Below are 21,766 nucleotides of genomic sequence, written 5' to 3' on the forward strand. Positions count from 1 at the left end.
AAACCAACCCTATTGGAATGTATCTGTTCCAGAATCTAGAGCACAGATTTGCATACGTTTGAAGTGCATTTATTTTTGCAAAAAGCAGCAAAGCATAATAGAAACCAAGCATCCAGCCAGCACCTTACAAGCACTTCCAGTTCTCAATCTCTATTACCCAAGAGCAGCCTGCTCACCTCTCTTTAAAAGTCTCCACTCAGGACACAATGGGCAAATTGAAAAATTCACAGTTCACCTTAAAAAATTAGAAACATATTCAATTTTATGAATATAAACTTTCTGGTAAATATGTACAATCCTCATAATTAAGGAAGCATTTAAAGGGACCAACTCAATAACATCTTCAGTAGATGAGCCTGGATATGCTCGCTTATCATTACTCAATAAATAACAAGTGACACAACATCAGCAGAAATGAATAGAAGTATGAGGCTTCTCCTTTTGGGGTGGAATCCATCATGCATTAAAGTGAAACACAAATATATACATTGTCAAAGTGCAAATTACTACATGAACACATTCTGAAAGTCGGGGGGGAGGGGTGTTACAAACTTTCTCGATTACAAATTGAAAAATGAGAAGCCAATAGAATATCTACACCTATAAAAGATTTTAGCACCTTTTTCTGACATATTACCCCTGGCACATTCATGTATTGTGGATAAAGCAAGATGTAGATTATAGTGAGGTAGCAGAAGCATTAGGATGTCAATATGCAGAATAGAGTGAAACCCTTTGCTGCCCAGAAAGTCGTATGCATTTGGAAAAATGAGTCATGTGGCACAAAATAATGGTGAGACCCTGCAAGTTAATTGGCTTTAAAATAAGGACTAGAGTTCAGTAATTCAGCTGGTGGAACCTAATGATTGGAACTGTTCAGTTAGTAAATCTAGCAAAAACAAACAGACCTGACCTAGTGCAATAGTGTTCTTCTTTAGGAGATGGAAAAATGTGATATGGAGTGTGATATTCAGCCTTTAAGGTAGTTGAAGATATTAGCACACAGCTTCACATATACAGTTTAATGTTTTTGCATCTGCTGTCTGCTACAAACAATATTATCTGGATATAAAACAAATCAGTTTCAATAAAACTTTCCCACAGTTTCTTTTGTTCAATTATACAGAAGACTGGTCCCACACCTACAAAAAAAGAATAATAATAATTATATACTAAATTTCAGATTTAAAGGGGACCTAGAGGTATATTTGCAGGCTATTGCGCAGCTCATTCATGTAGTGGTACACAAATTGCAGCCAAACTTACAGGCATCCCATCTGCACCTTCTGGTCTAGACCTTGTGACATATACATGAGTGCTGGACACAACTCACACACATCATCTAACTGTATGTCATCAGAGACATGATGATACATGTTACAACTAGAATGATGGCATTGAGCATAAAGACATCTAAACTTAGTGCTGGAGCTTACAAGCTGGTTATCCGGAGAAAGAGCATAGCATGTTTGGATAGCTATAGCTTAGGGAGATGTACTGTGGTGCCCTGCATTTAGATTCCATTTAACCCAAAGCAACATTTTTGAAATATTATTTTTCTAGGTAAGGAGAATTTCACAACCGGAATGTGAGAACTGTCTATGTGATCACAGTTTGCCAGTTTCCCTCAATATGACAGTAGCTTAATGGGGACATATACCCTCTGGTATAACATAATGTAAGATTGTTTGAAGTGCTCGTCTAAGCATTTTATAAATTTTGATTTTTGTATTTCGTTATAGTAGCAGTGTATAAATCGTAATGTAAATTTGGATCAACAATGCTGTTTAGTCCAGGCATTGACCAGACAGAACTGCAAAAGTTACTGAGGCCTCTCTGCGCACTTGTATCACTCCTGTCACAATGAGCAATAGAACTGAGAGAAGAAGCATCAAGAGACAATTTCTGCGCTATTGCTGTTCTGTCTGGCCCTAGGCCCAGAGAGAATAGCAGCAGGATTCCTGTGGCATATTCATGCTGTTAGAAAGCAGTGCTCAGTAGAGTCATTTGAGCAGCTATTCATTAAGCTGTATTTCCTCTTTAAGAGACAGATTATGTTTAGCCCTACGAACTTAAAGTTTCACGGAGAATTAATCAATTACTTTACTGACTTTCAGTAGAAAAATAATATTTCTGAGGGATACTATGAATTTTTTCCTGTACCTTATTGACTTGTGACAACGGTGTCCTCACAGCTCCACGGCTCCTGTTGCTCTCTTCAAAAAGCCTTCCTGGTGATCTCTCCCGTCTGGTGCTCAGTAACCTCCCTGGAGACTTCTCCCTGTCCAGAGGCCTCCCAGGAGATTTGTCTCTGCACGATTCCGTCCGTCCTTCACGGTATCTGTGAGGTGTACTAGGCTCCCGCACAAGACCTTGGACCTCAGCTGGCACTGGACTGGATGCTTTTCTCTTTGTTATGTGGTCATTGTAAGATGGTGGTCCTCTCTTGTTTGGGCTGCCAATAAAAGCATAATTGATATACAAAGCATCCTTCCTTGCGTCCTTTATCCTATGTATAATTCCTAACAAGAATACAAAAGAAACATGACCATCTGCACTCCCTAGATTTTTTTTATAATCTGTAGCAAGATGTGCCTTTATATTATGACAGCATAGGCATTCTCCCTTACTCAAACAAAAGTAAGAAAGTTTAATAGAAAAAATGATTTTGTGATGTTCACAGTTTAAACCTTTTCTCTTCAGACATTTGTGGGACACAGGGACCATGGGGTATTGCATCCACCAGCAGGAGGCAGCACATTCCTCCCTGCTGCTATAACCCTCACTACTTTCTGAGACAATTAGTTTTATCTAAGAATGAGAGCTCACTCACAGAATTATATACATACAAGATAGAGAGCAACCAGAGTAACCCACTACTGGGGAGGGCAGTACTGTGCCCCCAAACGTCTGAAGAGAAAAAAATTCAAAATCCCCTTTTTTATACAGGTGTCTGTGGAACACAGTGACTATGGGGACATAACAATGCTCTCCCATAAACCAATGGGAAGGTAAAAGCAGAGACATCTCTTCTCTAGATCATGGCCATCTGCAGCACCTTCCAACCAAAATGAGCATTGGATGCCGCAGAGACCCCAAACCTATACAATTTGGTATGGGGGGGGGTATGGAATGGGAGACCATGTCACAACCCTGAAAACTTGTTCTGCCGATGCTTGATTCCTAAAGGCCCAAAAGGATCCTGTACCCCTCATGGAGTGAGCTGTTATGTGCAGGGGCGGAAAATTCCTTCGGACGACATAGGCTCTGTGGCTAGCCTCTCTATTCCATTGGGAAAAGGTGGCATTGGAGGCTGGTGCGCTCCTGAGGCTAGTATAAATAATGAAGTGAAAGTTCTGAACTCCTTAGGAACTTGAGGACCATGATGGGAACCAATGAATAAAGGGCCACCTTCCTGGGGGACTGAGGTTTAAGATAGAAGGTGGGGATATCTTGGTTGATGTGAAAGGTGGACAACACCTTCGGAACGAATGAGGGAACTCTCTGAAGTACCACACAATCCAAAATGGAAGACCAGACTAGACTGTTGGCAAGAGAGAGTGTTGAGTTCAGATACTCCGTGTGCTGATGCCAGTGCCATGAGGTACACTGTTTTCCAGATAACCAAAGTCAGTGTAATCAACACCAAAGGCTCAAAAAGGGGTGAGCCAGGTGAGCAACACCTTGGAAAAAGGTGCGGACATCTGCAGTGTAGACAGTTTCTGATAGAAACTAATGGACAGCTTTGAGACCTTCCAGAATTTCTAAAATACTGAAGCTGAGCATCTTCTAGAGACCAAGCCCCTGTACGGTGTGCTTACACAACACTGCATCCCAGCCCTGGGGGTCAGCAGAAGCTACAGTCATTTGAAAAAGTTTGGGAACCCCTCTTAATTCTTTGGAGTTTTGTTTATCATTGGCTGGGCTTTCAAAGTAGAAACTTCCTGTTAATATATAACATGCCTTATGGAAACAGTAGAATTTCAGCAGTGATATAAAGTTTATTGAAATAACAGAAAATGTGCAATATGCATCATAACAACTGCACAAATTTGGGCAGTACACTATATATATCTAAGATAAATGTCCAAGACATAAATTAAGATAAAAATCTAAATGTATTAATTATCACATTAAAATGGTACATACTGACCCCATTTGGCCCACATAAATTTGGGCACCCCAACAGAGATATTACATCAATACTTACTTGAGCCTTCTTTTGCAAATGTAACAGCCTCTAGACACCTCCCATAGCCTTTGATGAGTGTCTGGATGATGGTAGTTTTGACCATCATGCACCTGGGATGTAAAAATATCCAAGCCATTTATACCCTTAATGGGACTGCACTAGGCAAATCCATTATGGAAAAGGACCTTGGAGTCCTTGTAGATGATAAACTTGGCTGTAGCAAGCAATGCCAGTCAGCAGCATCAAGGGCAAATAAGGTCTTGAGCTGTATTAAAAGGGGCATAGAGTCACGGGAGGAGGGGGTCATTCTTCCACTGTATAGAGCACTTGTAAGGCCCCATCTAGAATATGCCGTACAGTTTTGGTCTCCATCACTCAAACAGGACATTATTGTATTAGAGAGGGTACAGAGAAGGGCAACTAAGCTGGTAAAAGGTATTGAAAATCTTAGCTATGAGGAAAGACTCGCCAAATTGGGGATGTTCACGCTGGAGAAGAGGCGCTTAAGGGGTGATATGATGACTATGTATAAATATATAAGGGGATCATATAACAATCTCTCTAATGCTTTATTTACCAGTAGGTCTTTCCAGCTGACACGAGGTCACCCATTCCGATTAGAAGAAAAGAGGTTCCGCCTAAATATTCGGAAGGGGTTTTTTACAGTGAGAGCTGTGAAGATGTGGAATTCTCTCCCTGAATCAGTTGTACAGGCTGATACATTAGATAGCTTTAAGAAGGGGTTGGATGGCTTTTTAGCAAGTAAGGGAATACAGGGTTATGGGAAATAGCTCATAGTCCAAGTTGATCCAGGGACTAGTCCGATTGCCATTTTGGAGTCAGGAAGGAATTTTTCCCCCTCTAAGGCAAATTGGAGAGGCTTCAGATGGGTTTTTTGCCTTCCTCTGGATCAACTGGCAGATAGGTAGTTAATAAACAAAACAAAAAAAAAAAAAAGGTTGAACTCGATGGACATGTGTCTTTTTTCAACCTTACTTACTATGTTACTATGTTACTATGTTACCATTCACCCATACAAAATCGTGGGACTGTGACGGCCATTCCAGAATATTATACTTCTCCCTCTGCATAAATGCCTTTGTAGCTTTTGAAGTGTGTTTAGGATCATTATCTTGTTGGAATATTCAACCCCTGCGTAACTTAAACTTTGTGAATGATGTTTGAACATTATCATGAAGAATTTGTTGATATTGGATTGAATTCATCCGACCCTCGACTTTAACAAGGGCCCTGGCCCCCGAACTAGTCACACAGCCCCACAGCATGATGGAACCTCCACCAAATTTGACAGTAGGTAGCAGGTGTTTTTCTTGGAATGTGGTTTTTTTCTTCTGCCATGCAAAGTGCTTTTTGTTATGACCAAATAACTAAATGTTTCATCAGTCCAAAACACTTTGTTCCAAAATGTTCCTGGGAAATGAAAAATGAAAGACATACCACTGTTATCGTTTTTGTTGAAAGTGGAGTCAATTATTATGCAGGCTGAGAGGGTTTCCCAAATTTTTTCATATGACTGTATTGAGGCTTTAGAAGGGACCTGCCTTTGGATAGATGGGAGGTATTGAGCCACCAAGACAGGTGCTAGAGTGAATCTCTAGGACAGTTTTGTCTGGGTCCAGTGGTCCAAGATGTTGCATTGGATTTCCCTGAGATGGAACTGGACAAAGAGGACCACATCTGTGGATGAGACCATGGACCCTAGGACCTGCACAGAAAATCTGACCAAGGCACTGCTGGCTTGAAGGAGATGCTAGATCAGCAACTGAAGCTTGGCAATCTTGTCTGGTGGAAAGTATACCTGATGTTTGTTGGTATTGAAGATCATCCTAAGGGTGTGCTGCTTGCTACTTGGATATTTGATGGTCTACCTTAGACTTGCCATTGACAACTGGGTCTCCGCTGCCAATCAAGAGGATGTCATCTAGGTATGGTGTTATGGAAACCCTCTGAGACCGTAGAGTAGTGGTGGCCACCATTACTTTAGTTACTTTAGTAAGTGCTCTGAGGGCTGAAGTGGGAGAGCAGTAAACAAGTAATTAGTCAAAGGGTCCAAAACACAAGAATTTCTGAAGAAAATGGGTGTGTTGAGGTAGGCAATAGGCATCTTTTATGTCTAGGGCCACAAGAAATTTGGCGCCGCAATGAAAGATCAGGGCAAATCCATCTTGAAGGGCAAAAAGTATATGAAGACATGAAAAGATGTTGGAGATCCCAAAGAATAGAGGCATGGGAGGATGTCTAGGTCACTGCCCTCCTTTGAAGAAGGAGAAGCATGGCGTTTGTTGGCTTTTAAGAGAGAATCAGTTGCCCCTTGCCTAGTTTGCCTAGCATTTTATCTAAGCATACTGCTAGTTTAGGTATGCCAGTAGAAACATGTATTGCCCAGGCAGGGGTAGAAGGCAGCACAGATTTATCATGTGAAACTGGAGGGGAAGGATCCACCCCATGATCAGTGGACAAGTATGGGCTGTGAAACCTCATCAGCAGTTTGTATAGAGCACAATGAGCATATGTGGTTCTTTTCTCCCTAAAAGGAGGCACTTGCAGCACCATGCATAAGCACAGTATTTAATCTTTGTGGAGTGCTGAGCCTTCCTAGAAAAGGATCTCCTTGAGTTGCCTTCTGCCATTATGCAGGTCATATAGCCTTACTGTAGGGCTGCCTGAGTTTTTGGTAACATGATGCATGCAGTAACAATGTTACTGTAGCAGAACAGCAATGCAACAGTGCAGGTTTAATGTAATTTGCATAAGTAAGCAGAATTACACATAAAAAAGTTCCTGTTCATCTTCCTAAGTGCCTGCCTCTCTCATGATGGCTGGGGCTTCTGGTCCTGGGAGTTTTAATGAAGGTCAGTGTGAAGAGCAGAGTGTTATCCTGTATTCGAAGTTAATGCATGATTCCAGATGGCAAGTTGATGTCAGGGTGAAGATTGATGCCCATGAGTTGTTAACGATGTAGAGCAGTAAAGAAGAAGTGCAAGGTTGGGAAGAGTGTCAGAAGTGATCTAGGCATGTCACTACTCCATTTCCTTACCTGCACGAACTAGGCAGAGACCTGGGGCTAGAGTGGGTGGATGGAGAGACAGGGAGGGGGATAGCAAGAGTCTGGAGTGTTTTTCTCCCCATTAAAGCAATGTAAGCCACCCTAGCTGCACTGATAGACTCTACATTATCTGTTTTGATCTTTAACTTTAAACTAGCAAATTACAAATAGTAAAATCTGATTATACAGTATCAAGATCAACTAGAGCTTGCATATCATTTAATCTGGACATGTGAAACCCGTTATACTATAGCAATAATTATTTGCATTCTGCATGACTGAGGCAGTTAATAATGCCCAAGATTCACACATATTCTGTAAAATATATCTTAAATGGCCAAAAAGTATCTGGACATCCTAATAAGTGAAATTGGCTATTTAAATCGCACCTATTGCTGACAAAGGTGTACAATTAAGAACCAAATCTTCAGAAACAAACGCTGGCAGTGAAATATGCTGCTAGTTTACATGACTAGCAAATTAGTATGATGAGCTAAATGAAATGTAATTTATTTTTAAATCTGTTATTCAGCGTAGGCTGCAATCTAAACAGTCTGCTCTGCTGTGATGGAAAAGATTTGGTATTCTATTTTATATTCATGCTAAAGACTTCCAAGTTACTAGCAACTGAGTCTGCCCTACCTGCGAGTTGTAGAAGGAGCCCGGTGAAGCTCACTAGTAGTGTCCTTTACTAGATTCCCCTTGCAACAGATTACTCTTAGCTTATCCTGGTAGACAGATGCAATATAAATGGCCCCAGAAGAGATTGCTGGTCCCAGATAACGTGGGTTGGGAATATCAAGATGGGCTCGAGCTGGAGCACTATGAAGAGAAGGAGAGTTTAGGGTTACAGTCTCCAATTGTAGGTTATATTTGGTTTTATAGAATCTCACTCACCCTAGTGCAGCACGTCCCTGAATCTCAATCACCTCCAAAGAGTTAAAATGGGTCACAAATAAGTATGGTTCTCTGTAGGCTAAGTGAAACCGAAACATTATTGGAAACGTAGTAGTACCTATGAATAATATAAGTAACAAATAATCTCGATGCACATTTAGTGCACTTTATATACTTGTTTAAAATAAATAACCTCAAATTCAGTGTAACTATAACTGCATTTCACTTTGTAGGGAGGCTGAATAGAAAAGCAAATGAATACATCAGAAATGCATATGGAAACTAGAGATATGTTTTCCATCAGAACTCCAGGTTAACAGAGCCTGGGATTACCCCTAGTCAAATGCGAAGGGGGAATAAATATAACTGACATGGAGATCCAGAGAGGACCTGATTTTTGGGAAAGGGATAGTATTTATTATACAATCACGTGTCAGTTGTTTTAGATATACTTGTATATAAATTACATTATTTAAGTAATGTATTTCATTGTTTTGTATATTTTTGGGGGTTGCATATGTACAATCAGAAATTGCATTTAAATGCTTTAGCTACCCAATGGGGGCATTTTGGGATGTGGCAAGATGTGCTATAAGAACTTATTGGCTATTTTACCGGAGAGGAAGATGCAGTGTAAAGGTTTGCTAGTACTAGTTATTTCCCATTTTGTAAATTCACCTACCAAAAGCAAGAGGAATGCGACTCCATTTCAAATCTTCTGTACGACTACGTCTTCCATAAGAATCAACAAATACACCGAACTCTGCAAAAGTGTTAAAGTATAGTCAGGATATAACAAGACAACCCTACAGTGTGCTTATATACAATTTACCCACTACTCTGAGCAGATTTTACCATGGAAGCAGAGAAGGTATTCTTCTCTCTGGCCTGTGCTGTTTACTTGCATTATAGCAATTGGAAAGCTATTGGAAGATGAAGCAAACACAGCTGAAGCCAAGGAATGGTCATTTTTATCCAGGAACTCTGTAATGAAATAAAGAATTTAGAAACATATTACAAATTCTGTAAATACTGTAACAATCAAGCATCCATCAATATCAAGATGTGCAGTGTAGTGACATTGCAGACTTTACTATACCATGCATGTGCTGCCCACGGGATTGTTTACATTTGAATTAACTTTTAGTATGATATAAAAAGGGGTATTCTGATATAATTTGTATGTGGTTTTCATTTTTTATTATATGTGGTTTTTGAGTTATTTAGCATTTTATTCAGCAGCTCTCCAGTTTGCATTTTCGGCAATCTGTTTGCTAGGGTTCAAATGACCCTAGCAACCATGCGCTGGTTTAAATAAGAGACTGGAATATGACTAGGAGAGGGGCTGAATAGAAAGATGAGTAACAAAAGGTAGCAATAACATTAAATGTGTAGCCTTACAGAGCATTTGTTTTTTAGATGGGTTCAGTGAAAGCTGGAAAGAGTCAGCAGAAGACGGAAAATAATTAAAAAACTAATAGAATCAAATGATGATGACCAATTGGAAAGTTGCTTAGCATTGGTCTTTCTATGACACAGTAAAAGTTAATGTAAAGGTGAACCACCCCTTTAAAGAAAACCTGGCAAAATAGGAAAAAGATGTGGGGGGCAAGGTGCTCTAAGTAACCCAGGCCTTTAAAATTGTATAGGATTCGCTTTATGACTGATGACTTAAAATAAAAACTACCTTCCCCCAGTCTGCAGTTTTGTAAAGAAGCAATAGTCAGTATAAGGACAGTAATTACGTCCAGGCCCGGACTGGCAATCTGTGAATTTTGGTAAATGCCAGAGGGGCTAAGGGGCTACTGTTAAGGTGGCCATAGACGCACAGATAATATCGTACAGACCCAGTTTTCGTACGATATTCGGTGCGTGTATGGTGGGTGCCGAATGATATCGGCAGAAGACTTGGATACTGGTCGGCTCGATGGATGGGCTGGATGGAAAATTTTGAAAGGCATTCGAACATCGGCCATTGTTAGTGCTGAATCATCAGATACACGTATTGTTTCTATCTGTATATCTGACGATTCAGCTCTACATTTGTGTATTGAAACGAATGATCTTTCTTGGAAAGATCTATTTTCAAGAACTATCATAATTGTATCGTCTATGGCCACCTTAAGATGCAATAGATAGTCAATATTTAGTGGGTTGGTGAGGACTGTTTTCTGAATCCCAGTCAAGGCCTGATTACACCTCATATTCTGATATACAGACAGCTATTGCTTTGTGAAGGGGAGAGACTAGATAGGCTCACAAGTATTATCAAATATATTCACTTATGTGGATTTACTAGAAATCAAACTAAAACATCTTTGCACATTGCTTTAACGTATTGTTAAAATTCATGTATTCTATTAAAAGTATCTGTTTAACATACACCAGGCTATATAATTACCCACCCTCCAGAGTGTACTGCTTCATCTCAATCTCATAAAACTTGTTTGTTCCAATGATGATACTGTAGCCAGTAAAATAAATGCAACTGCATGGCTCAGATGTTTCAATTTCCTGTAAGGACATAAAGAGAAAACATTAAAGGCACATAAAAATTAAATAATTCAGTGTTTTGAGTATAAACATGTGTCCTTGCTCAATTTGACCTACCAAGTGGTGAATGGTTTTATCATTATAGTGACTTACATGGGCCTATAAAAGAGAAAAACATCAACAGTCCTTGCCAGACATATTCTAGCCTTTCCAAAGGACATTTGGTTGATCCTTAGTGAGATATTGGCTAGAAAGATGTTTTTTGTCCCAATTCATATGGGTCAAAATACTGCCAGTTTGGTCTGGAGGTCACCATAAGTCACTTAAGACAAAGCCCTTCCTTCACTTGCAGCCCTATTTTTCCTTCTGTGTTCCTCTAGTACGTCCTCCTGCCGTAGGGTTCAGGCTGCCAGCACACATGAAGTGCTCAACATCTCAAGGCATCACCCTGAGCATATTCTGTGCCTAGGGAAAGACAATGCCACTAAAATACAGAATGCAGGTTAAGGCAAAGTCTTATGCTATGTCTTTGACATGTTACACTGCATCTTCACTCGGCATGAGATGATGTCACGTTATGATGATGGTGGCATCTAAAAAGGACAGCTCTGCAGTTACTTAATGATTTATACTAGGGACTAGGACAAATACAAATCCCCTCATGGTTTCACAAGCATGCAAACCACTTTCTGGTGGTATGTATCTATATTGACGTTGTTTATCTAACATTAAGTGTTCATTTATTTATATTGTCATACACACAGATGTGAAACAGATAAAAAACATTGAATCTACTGTTTTCATTTCAAGTAATCAAGTCTTTGCTCCACTTCCAAACCCATCTTTTCTGCTTTAGCGACCACTGCAAATTAGATGTCAGAGACCAACACAAATAACGATCTGGGTGAGGCAAAGAAAAGTTCGTTTTGAAAGTAGAGTAGTACCAGTAGAGCCAGGCCAAGAAGTACTGCTTGGCCTTATGCCCCATCAGTATTCCCACTTCTTGCTCACGCCCACAATTTGCACCCAACTCATCGCCACAATTACAAATTATATTTGTAATTACCTTTCTTATGCAAAACTTGCAGAGACTTTCATTGTAGCGCAGTATGACAACTTTATTTAACATGGCTGCACAGATGCATAACCCATTTTCAATCTAGATAAAAAAAAAGAAAAGATATTTTTTGTTAAGAACAAGATAGTTAACAAAATGCTATAACTACTAGAATTATTGTCTGGGTGTTTTGGCCAATCAGCTGCATTACCTAACCATGATAATTCATTATGGTGTAACTAAAACGTAGGTATAAATACTATTGTTGACAATGCTTCTGATGTAGTAAAGCTATTCCAAAAGATTTCAACATTCATTATTTATGTTTCTAGCATTGCTAAATTCAAAAAAAGACCAAATTGTAGCAGGAAAGATATTATAGCGTTTGCCAGTAGATGGTGCTACCGGCATCATGCAAAATGTGCACAGCTTGTGGAACTCTTAAAAAAAGCATTACTTGTATCTTCCAGAAGATTTCTCCAAGTATCCAAATACAAAAGTTATAATATAAAGCTTTAAAGTCAGTAGTGATGAGTATTTGTATGTAGCCTGTATGTCTGAGGTTCACACCATTTTATTGTACAGCATTGCTTTTTGGGGTCAAACCTTCGACCGATGACATATATCCAGGTCCACCTAATGTTACTGCAGGAGAATTGATGTATGTGATGCACAGAGTTGTGACAGGTGGACCTACATTCAAAAATGATCCAGCAAGAGTGTTTGAGCGGAGGTCTGCCTATCACTCATCTATGTGCTTTCCATACATCACTTCTTATTGTGTAGCATTAGCAGCAATGGCAGGTAACATTCTGAAAGTGTGAAAGAGACTTAAATATTAGCGCAACATACGGATTTGGTACAACATAACACTAGTTGCGATTTTCATTCTTGATATTTTAGTCGCACAAGCACTAATGTTCAGGCCTGAAAACTATTTTGGTCACTCCACAAATGGATACATTTATTTCACTCTTCTAATGCAGGAGGCCTATTAACTGCATATTTACTTTTTTAGGACAGAACTACATGGGAGATTTTGCTTGCTGACAGATCAGATTGTACAACTTGGATGTAGTTGCACATATACACAAATAATAAAACTGACATTTAAATCTGATCTGTAAATAACATGAACGATTTGCTTTCCAATAGGACAAGTGTTGGAAGGGAACACACTATGAAGTCTTTTGTTTCTAATTGAAATATTGACTGTAATATGTACACACATGAAAACAAGAAGTTATCTGATCAGACTGTATATTGCATCAATGAGGATCAGATTGTGTAGCATCACAAAAAAATCTTGTTCTGTTGCATGATAATGTCCTGTGGATAGGATGATAAGATGAAAAAGAGATATAACCAAGACAGAATTGATTCTAATAAAAACCACTCTAATAAAAAATACAGTTTACTTACTGACTGATATGGCCTCTGACCAATAAAAAAAGAGCATTAACTCAAGGGATGAAAACATAATTTTGCTTCTTTATAGGTCCCTGGTAAGGCCTCATCTGGAGTATGCAGTGCAGTTGTGTGCTTCAGTGTAATATAAATGAGCTGGAGAGAGTGCAGAGACGTGCAACTAAACTGATTAGGGGGATGGAAGACAAATTAGGGTAGACTGTCAAAGTTGGGGCTGTTTGCTCTGGAAAAAAAGAAGCTTATGTGGGGGATATGGTTAAACTTTATGTATGTTAGAGGACATTATAGACTATTAGCAGGGGACCCTTTTACCCATAAAGAGGATCAATGCACCAGAGGCCACCCCTTTATACTAGAGGAAAATAACTTTCATTTGAAGCAGTATAATACACTGCCATATGATGTTGAGATGGCTGATTCTGATAATGCTTTTTAAGTAGAACTAAATACTAAAAATGATTATGGTTAAAAATGGCACATTTTATATAGTGAACTTATTGCACCAGCCTAAAGTTTCAGCTTCTCAATAGCAGCATCTTGGAAAGTGTCTGCAACACTCACATGCTCAGTGGGCTCTGAGCTGTTAAAGGAGAAGGAAAGCCCCAGGGCGCAAAACCCCTCCCCCCTCCCCTGTGTTGCCCCCCCCCCTCCTCCCCCCTGGCCTACCTGTCCCCCTGGGCAAATGCCCCTAACTTGTTACTCACCCCTCTGCGCAGGTTCTGTCCACGGAGTTCACAGTCGCCATCTTCTCCCACGCGCGTCTTCTTCCTGCTCTGACCGGCGTCTTCTGGCGCATGCGCAGTAGGAACAGGTACCGGTACAGCTCTACTGCGCATGCGCCGAATGTCACGAAGTTTTCCGATTTCACTTCGTGACATTCGGCTCATGCGCAATAGAGCTGTACCGGTACCTGTTCCTACTGCGCATGCGCCAGAAGACGCCGGTCAGAGCAGGAAGAAGACACGCCTGGGAGAAGATGGCGACTGTGAACTCCGTGGACAGGACCTGCGCAGAGGGGTGAGTAACAAGTTAGGGGCATTTGCCCAGGGGGGCAGGTAGGCCAGGGGGGAGGAGGGAGGGGGGGCAACACAGGGGAGGGGGGGAGGGGTTTTGCGCCCTGGGGCTTTCCTTCTCCTTTAAGAAGCTGATTTTTACATTCTGATGCTAATTGCATTGGTTTCTGTGCTGCCATGTAGTAATTATCTGTAGTAATTACTAATCAGCCTTATATTGTGACATTTATATTCTATGTGTACTGTATATTTTCGATCCCTAAGCTCAGTAAGTGACAGCAGCACAGAGCATGTGCAATGAATCTGCAGAAAAGAAGATGGGGAGCTACTGGGGAATCTTTGGAGACACAGATATTTACTGCTAATGTATTGTGGTTGCCTTGGGCAGGTACAGAAGCCCAAAACATAATGTACAACATTTCTAGCCTACTTCTTTAGTTAAGCTTTACTTCTCCTTTAAGAGGGGCTTGGATGTTTTCTTGGACAAGCATAATATCCAAGGCTATTGTGATACTAATACGCTGTCAAGATACTGCGTATCTTGACAGCGCTATATAAATAAATGATGATGATATATAGTTTCAGTGAGTATATGGAGGAGTTGGTGTGAGTGAGTGTGTGTGTATGTATGGACGCTGAGTTTCATTTGGAGGGGTTGAACCTGATGGACTTTGTTCTTTTTTCAACCCAATTTAATTATGTAACTAAATGTAATTATGATAGCATTTTACATTTCAAAAAAGAAAAGCAACTAATTAAATCACATTCTTAAATAAATAAACAGCAGCTGCTAAGATGACCCCTTTCTACAAGAAATTGAAACCTATTATTTAGGTGAACTTTCTACTGCATTTCTGCTGCAAAGAAATAAGATATGAATACTACAAAGCTCAGGGGCGATCCTGGCCCCTCCGCCGCCTGAGGCAGCTTGCAGTTGCTGCCGGAAAACCCCTCCCCTATGCGCTCACGTTTTTGTGCCGGAGAGGGTCCGAGGGGGTAAACAAGGCATTAGAAGAGCCGAATTTCCGGTTTGCAAACCGGAAAATTGTCTCTTAAAGTACCAGGAGTGGTACCAAAGGCCATCTTTACACAAATTAATACCAAACTAAGACAATTGATATGCGCTAACTCTAGATGTAGACTATAATTGGAAACTCTAATGAGATCTAAAGCTAATGCAGGGGTGTCCTTTCCTGACATGTTCTTATATTATTTGGCAGCACAACTTTTCGATTCAAGTACTTGGCTGGAAAACTCCCATCATCTAACACTGAAAGACACATGGGCACAAGTAAACTACCTCTCCACCCTATTTTATGAAATATGGTCACTGGCAATACAAATCACGAAAGAGCAACAAACATACTCCCGTACCCCTATTTGGAACAATAGGTTTTTCTATAAAGTGGCCCAATTTGGTAACATGAAACTCTGGTCTGATAAAGGTATCACATCAATTGGGGATGTTTGGTCTGAGCAGGGCATGATCTCATTTAGAGAACTGAGACAAACAACAGGTTTACCAGCTAACCAATGGCTTCAATATATGGGTGTAAAACAAGCCCTTATGGCAACACATAAGATAAAACCCATACGGTTAGATAACAATTAACTACTTACTCTTTTAAACAGACCATCCACTAAGAGCTTGATCTCTAGTATATATGCCGTATTGCTTCAGGCTAGTAGAACAGCTCCGTTAGATGCTCTTCGAAATAAATGTGAATTAGCTGTGGACACTATACTGGATGAGGAATGGCAGGAAGCTATGGAATCACCCCAAGAAGTTTCGGTGTGCTATAGACTAAGAATGGTTCAATTGTATATAATACACAGGGCATACCTTACTCCAACTAGACTCCATTTGATGAACCCTGCTATCCCGGAGCTCTGTTATAGATGTGCAGTGGAGAGGGGTACGTTAACGCATGTATTATGGGAATGTGATGATATCAAACCTTACTGGGCAGTAGTACTAAATAAACTTGACAGTATTATAGATACCGCTTTACCTACAACACCTAAAGTCCGTTTACTTAATATTCTGGGCCAGGCAGTCCCTAATCAATATGTCAGAACATTTATTCAAGAAACACTTTTTTTGGCTAAAAAACTAATAAAACAAAACTGGAAAAGTAGATCTCCTCTGGAGATCCAAATATGGATAAATACTGTATACTGTAATGAAACATGTAATCTGGAACATATAATTTACCTCAAAAGAGGCTGTATTGCTAAATTTCACAAAATTTGGGATAAATGGCTTGATCAAAACCCTCAGGTTCAGCTGAATAACGTTGAATGAACAGTACTTAACCTATTACAGTAGGTCTATAGCACTATTGTAAGAGAGTTAACTAAATACACTTGAAATGTCACCAATAAAATAATGAGATGCCTTGTCTAAGTCAAGTACTACATTTTTGCTTTTGATATGTATACGCAGAATACGTAATTTTTCTCCTTCTTCTTGTAGGTTACCAATTGTTTATACCAGGCAAATGTACCGGTACCTAGTGGAGCGCTGCCACCTGAGGCGAGATTGTCAGCCCGCCTCATTGGCGAAGGGTCCCTGACAAAGCTAGAGAGACAAACATTTCTGGCATAAACTTTTCTAACCTTTCCTGCGGCAAAAAGATGACATCCTTTAACAGCTTCAAAAACAGTCAATGGGATTTCTGGCTGTGCTGGGAGATGTGACTGAGCCAGGGACTGCTTCACTTTCTTCACATCAACAAGGCATAGAGCCCGTTCATCCCCTAAAACAGAAATACACTTTGGATTCACCTAAGGCTAAATACAATGGAGTTGTAACAGATATTTGGTTAATCATTGAATGCTTTACCTGCTATTAAAAGAAGTTTGTCCAGCTCCTTAACAATCTGAATCTGGAATACTGCTCCTACACCTGGTATGTGAGTGAGAGAATTCTTCAGCACATTCAAAGCATAAAGACCCTCCTCTGCACCAACCAAAACAATCTGCACAAAAAGGATGGAAGCATATGATACAGCCAGTGCAAGACTATTATTTTTATCACATCATTTCCTAACCCAGTGGAACCTAATATCTTGGATCTCTATCACATTTATATAACACATGCTAGGGTCAATTATATTAGGAACCAATTAACCTGTCTATTTGCTTTTGATGTCTGGGAGGAACCAAGAGTATATGGAGGAAACCCACAGACATAGGAAGAACATGTCAACTCCTTGCAGACAATGCCTCAGTTGGAACTGAGCTCATGACCCTGTAAGAAAGCAATGCTAAAAGAGCGAAATTGTTGAAGGACTAAAACAAAAGTCTAAAATTGAAGGTGGTGTGTAATCCTGTCTCTTCATCTGCAATATAGGAAATATTTTAGCGAAACACACCATCTCTATTTGGAGTACTTTGCTAAAAAAAAAAAAAGTAATTAACTGAGCCTTGCCATTCCATGCAATATTAGCCAATGAGCGTAAAGAGGCCTGCCAAAAGAAAAACTCAGATTACCTGCTCAGTAAGCGGTATTGTGCAATTTATATCAAGACGATCTTCCCCCTCCAATTTTAATAGAGAGTTTCCAAGCAGTTTCTGTATTAGGATAAAAAAGTAAAATCATATAACTAACTGAATACCCTAAAATAACTCCAGTTTGCGACCACACTTGTAATTTTTTTAATTTCTGTTTAATTATGTAAACTTGAGATTGACATATCCAAAGAATTAGAAAGTATATGGATGTATGGGGACATATTAAGATTGTAACTATCACATGTCCATTAGGTTGGTAACTAAGTCTGGTAAATAGGGATTTTTGTACATGTATTTACTCTTTTATATCTAATACTTACAGCATCGGCCTCTGCTTTTTCTCTGGATACTCTGCCTCCTGCAACTACAGATTCCAGTGCATTTACCCATCGCTGCTTATCAGGAAAACTTGGTGCTAACAAGTACATACTGCGCCCTGGCCAACAAGTTGTGTGTGGATGAGACTCAATCTTCATGACATATGGCACATCTGAAATAAACAAAATACAGGGAACTGATAAAGTAACTGTACATAAGTGTGTTATATAATAAATAATGCATTCAGACTTTTGTAATTATAGTTCATACTGTGTACCACTGGACCCAAGTTTCTTAACTTTCAGCTTTCATACATGTTTAGTCCTCGGATCCTGCCTGGGAGATAATAAGATAAAAAGTCGTCTATTATGCTATTATCTAAATATCTACCTTTCAAGGACCGAACAGAGTAGCTGCTTCTTAAGAAACAGGTATCTAGGCCATCGACATATATTTAAATTGTGGTCAATCACAGCTCCACTGGGTCCTCTACACACCTGGACCCCCCATAGCAGAGTCCTGCGCAGGTCAATTTTTTGAAACCCATACCCGACCCGTACCCGCAACCCGCATGTTCCTGATACCGGAACCGCAATAGGCCAACTAAACTTCCAACCCGGGGGACAAAACCGGAAGTGACACAGTATCTTCCAGAAACAAACTGGCAGAGCAACAAGGGAGGGTGGTAAGGATCAAGACGCAACTTTGTTGGGTACCCAGCCAGGTTACCCAAGTACTGCCTGCACAGCCACGGAATCAGGGACTTTTTGCCCAAAACACAACCAGTTTGAGGGTATTCCGCGGGTACCAGACCTGATGCAGGATTCCCTGTACTCATAGGATCAGCTTTAAAGGGGTGGTTCACCTTTAAGATAATTTTAGGATGTTATAAAATGACCAATTCTAAGCTACTTCTCAATTGGTCTTCATTATTTATTTTTTATAGTTTTTAGATGATTTGCCTTTATCTTCTGACTCTTGCCAGCTTCCAAATGGTGGTCACTTACCCCATCAAAAAATAAATGCTCTGTAAGGCTATAAATTTATTTTTATTGCCACTTTTTATTTCTCATCTTTATATTCAAGTTGTCTCCTATTCATATTCCAGTCTCTTATTCAAATCAGTGCATGGTTGCTAGGATAATTTGAACCCTAGCAACCAGATCATTGGAACTGCAAACGGTAGAGCTGCTGAATAAAAAGCTAAATAACTCAAAAACTACAAATAAAAAATGAAAACCAATTGCAAATTGACTCAGAATGTCCCTCTCTACATCATACTAAAAGTTAAAGGGATCATACTTGGGGCAGCTGGGAAATTGACAATATGTCTAGCCCCATGTCAGATTTCAAAATTGAATATAAAAAAATCTGTTTGCTCTTATGAGAAATGGATTTCAATGCAGAAATCTGCTGGAGCAGCACTATTAACTGATTAATTAAAAAAAAAATGTTTTTCCCATGACAGTATCCCTTTAAAGGTGAACAACCCCTTTAAAATGTTTACACTCCTGACTCTACTATATTTTATATATTTTATAATATTTATAATTTTGGATTTTTTGTATTGCTTTATGTTTGTCCTTATTAATATTCTCCTGTGTTTCCTGAAAGCCTTAAAACAAAAATCTTTGTAGTTCAAGGTCAAGATATATATTCGAAAAAGAGACCAACAATACTGAGATATCTTGTGAAAAATCCAAATTTTATTCAAAACTGCATGACCAGCTAACGTGACATTTCTGTCCCAACTGGGACCTTTCTCAAGGCTTGAGTTTACCATAGGGGGATATATATATACAATAAAATAATTTTATTTTCAAAAAGCTAGTTATGGCTAATATGAGCAATTGAATATTGACAATATAAATTTATTCTAAAGCTTAATATTGTTGTATTAAATTTTTTATTTAATGATGGCATACCTGATTTTGCAGTATTTACAAGCTCTGTAGATCCAACAGCGCCATGAACAGTCACAACTCCATCGGGAACACAAAGCTCAAACTCCTCAGAAGGCCGCTGTCCCCCTTTAGTCAAGAAGACATATATATATACATACATACATACATACATACATACATACACACACGTGTAGAAAATCTGAATACAGAACTATCACAGATTAGTTATATATTGCCAGTAGAAAACTGACTACGCTGCTGATAATATCTATTGAAAGATCTAATGAGCTAGCTGTAGAATAGTGGTGTGCTGGTTGACCTAAATTTGTTGGACCCATATGTTTACCCCTTGGGTTTGGGTTGAAATCTGAATCTGGGTGAGTATTGCATGTTATGGTTGGGCATGGGTCATACAGAGGAAGTACACTTCTCCTCTGCTCCTGAATATTCCCTGCCTTGGAACCAGAGACATGCACAGAAGTAGCATACAGAGTGGGAAGACGTGGGGATGGCATGGGTGCAGGTCTTACAATGTTAGCATTATTTTGGAAGTTTTTCCTGACCTGCATATCACTACTGGGGAGATCTAAATACATGTAAACATAACTCCTCAAATTAGTTTCCACACCAACACAAATAACATTTTAATAATAAAATATTAATGGGAAACACCCCCTATTTATCACAGGTTTGAGGTATGGTTTATTTTATTTTTTTCCATATTCCAAAAATATTTTAAAACTAGATCAGCTTATTCTATGTTGCACAGAGAGTCTGTATATTTTTTTATTTATGTGAGTTCCTTTTCAAGAATGCTGAAAAAATTACTGTAGATTGTAAGCTCCGGTGAGTAGGGTCCTCTATCCTATTTTTGACTCTATAACCCTTGTTTGTTGAATTATTGTAAGACTCCTGTTTGTTAAGAATTAATGTGAAGCACTGCAAACATTGTTGACACTAAATTAATAAAAAGATGATGAAAAAATTATCTCTGTTCATTGAAAAAGCAGTTGTAGCATAGTGGATAGTAGGTCCTCTTACAATGTAGGGAACATGTGTAATAGTATACTGAACAAAAAATACATGTGATTTTGCCATCCCATTGACACCAATTTGCAGATTTGCTCAACACAGTCAACAAGACTTGAAAGTAAGGAAAAGAATTGGATTGGTAGTCAAAAAGCAGAAATAAAGTGCCACAAAAACCGGCCATAGAATGTAGTTTGCAAAAAAAAAAAAACATTTGCAAATTTTTAGGCAAAGCAAAACGGGACGATTCCATCATCACTAGTAACAAATATTGTTTCTAAATTGATAACTGGTCAATAAAAGGTTTCTTTAAATAAATAAACAAATATTTACCTTCTTTCAATTCATTATCATAAATCAACACTTTAGACCCTTCCAAGACAACATATTTCCTGTCCCATCCTTGCTGGCCACGTTTGTTATTCCTAGAAAAAAATATTCAGAAAAAATGAGAAAAAAACACACAGAAACATAAGTCATGACTACACATTATAATAAGCAATTAAAAGGAATTAATAAGCAATTAAAGAAAAACTATACCCCAAACAATGTAAGTCTGTATACAAAATACATAGATCAGGTGATCTCTGAGGGAGAACACAGACCATAACAAAATGGGGTCTTAAAGGGGTTGTTCAACTTCCAAACATTTTTTTCAGTTGAGTTGTTTTCAGGTTGTTCCCCAGAGATAATGACACTTTTCCAAATAGTTCCTACAAGGTAAGAGGGTTTGTCCTGAAAAATCATACAGGTTTACAAAAACCCAGCTGAATGAGTTTGTGAGCTTACAGTCATATCATATACAACATCTTGCTGCAGATGGTGTATCTGTACATGGTTCTACAATCCAGC

The 21,766-nt window shown here is 39.2% G+C and overlaps 1 protein-coding gene across 4 annotated transcripts in view; it reads right to left on the reverse strand.

Moving 5' to 3' along the window:
• Positions 1-241: 241 nt before the first annotated feature.
• cit.S (citron rho-interacting serine/threonine kinase S homeolog) overlaps positions 242-21,766 on the reverse strand; it is a 62,462-nt gene continuing 40,937 nt past the window's right edge. For 3 of the 4 annotated variants that reach the window (XM_041580270.1, XM_041580269.1, XM_041580271.1), the window contains 14 exons: positions 21,248-21,339; positions 19,907-20,011; positions 17,984-18,153; positions 17,643-17,723; positions 16,993-17,128; positions 16,767-16,906; positions 11,716-11,808; positions 10,562-10,670; positions 9,012-9,140; positions 8,839-8,919; positions 8,157-8,274; positions 7,902-8,081; positions 2,164-2,455; positions 242-1,142 (listed from right to left, as the gene is read on the reverse strand). In XM_041580270.1, the coding sequence (XP_041436204.1) occupies positions 1,119-1,142; positions 2,164-2,455; positions 7,902-8,081; positions 8,157-8,274; positions 8,839-8,919; positions 9,012-9,140; positions 10,562-10,670; positions 11,716-11,808; positions 16,767-16,906; positions 16,993-17,128; positions 17,643-17,723; positions 17,984-18,153; positions 19,907-20,011; positions 21,248-21,339 (1,750 nt within the window). In that variant the 3' untranslated portion in view covers positions 242-1,118. The remainder of the gene's footprint in view (positions 1,143-2,163; positions 2,456-7,901; positions 8,082-8,156; positions 8,275-8,838; positions 8,920-9,011; positions 9,141-10,561; positions 10,671-11,715; positions 11,809-16,766; positions 16,907-16,992; positions 17,129-17,642; positions 17,724-17,983; positions 18,154-19,906; positions 20,012-21,247; positions 21,340-21,766) is intronic. The other variant, XM_018241907.2, reaches the window with a different exon arrangement.

Source organism: Xenopus laevis, chromosome 1S, assembly GCF_017654675.1.
Source record: "Xenopus laevis strain J_2021 chromosome 1S, Xenopus_laevis_v10.1, whole genome shotgun sequence".
Taxonomy (NCBI): Eukaryota; Metazoa; Chordata; class Amphibia; order Anura; family Pipidae; genus Xenopus; species Xenopus laevis.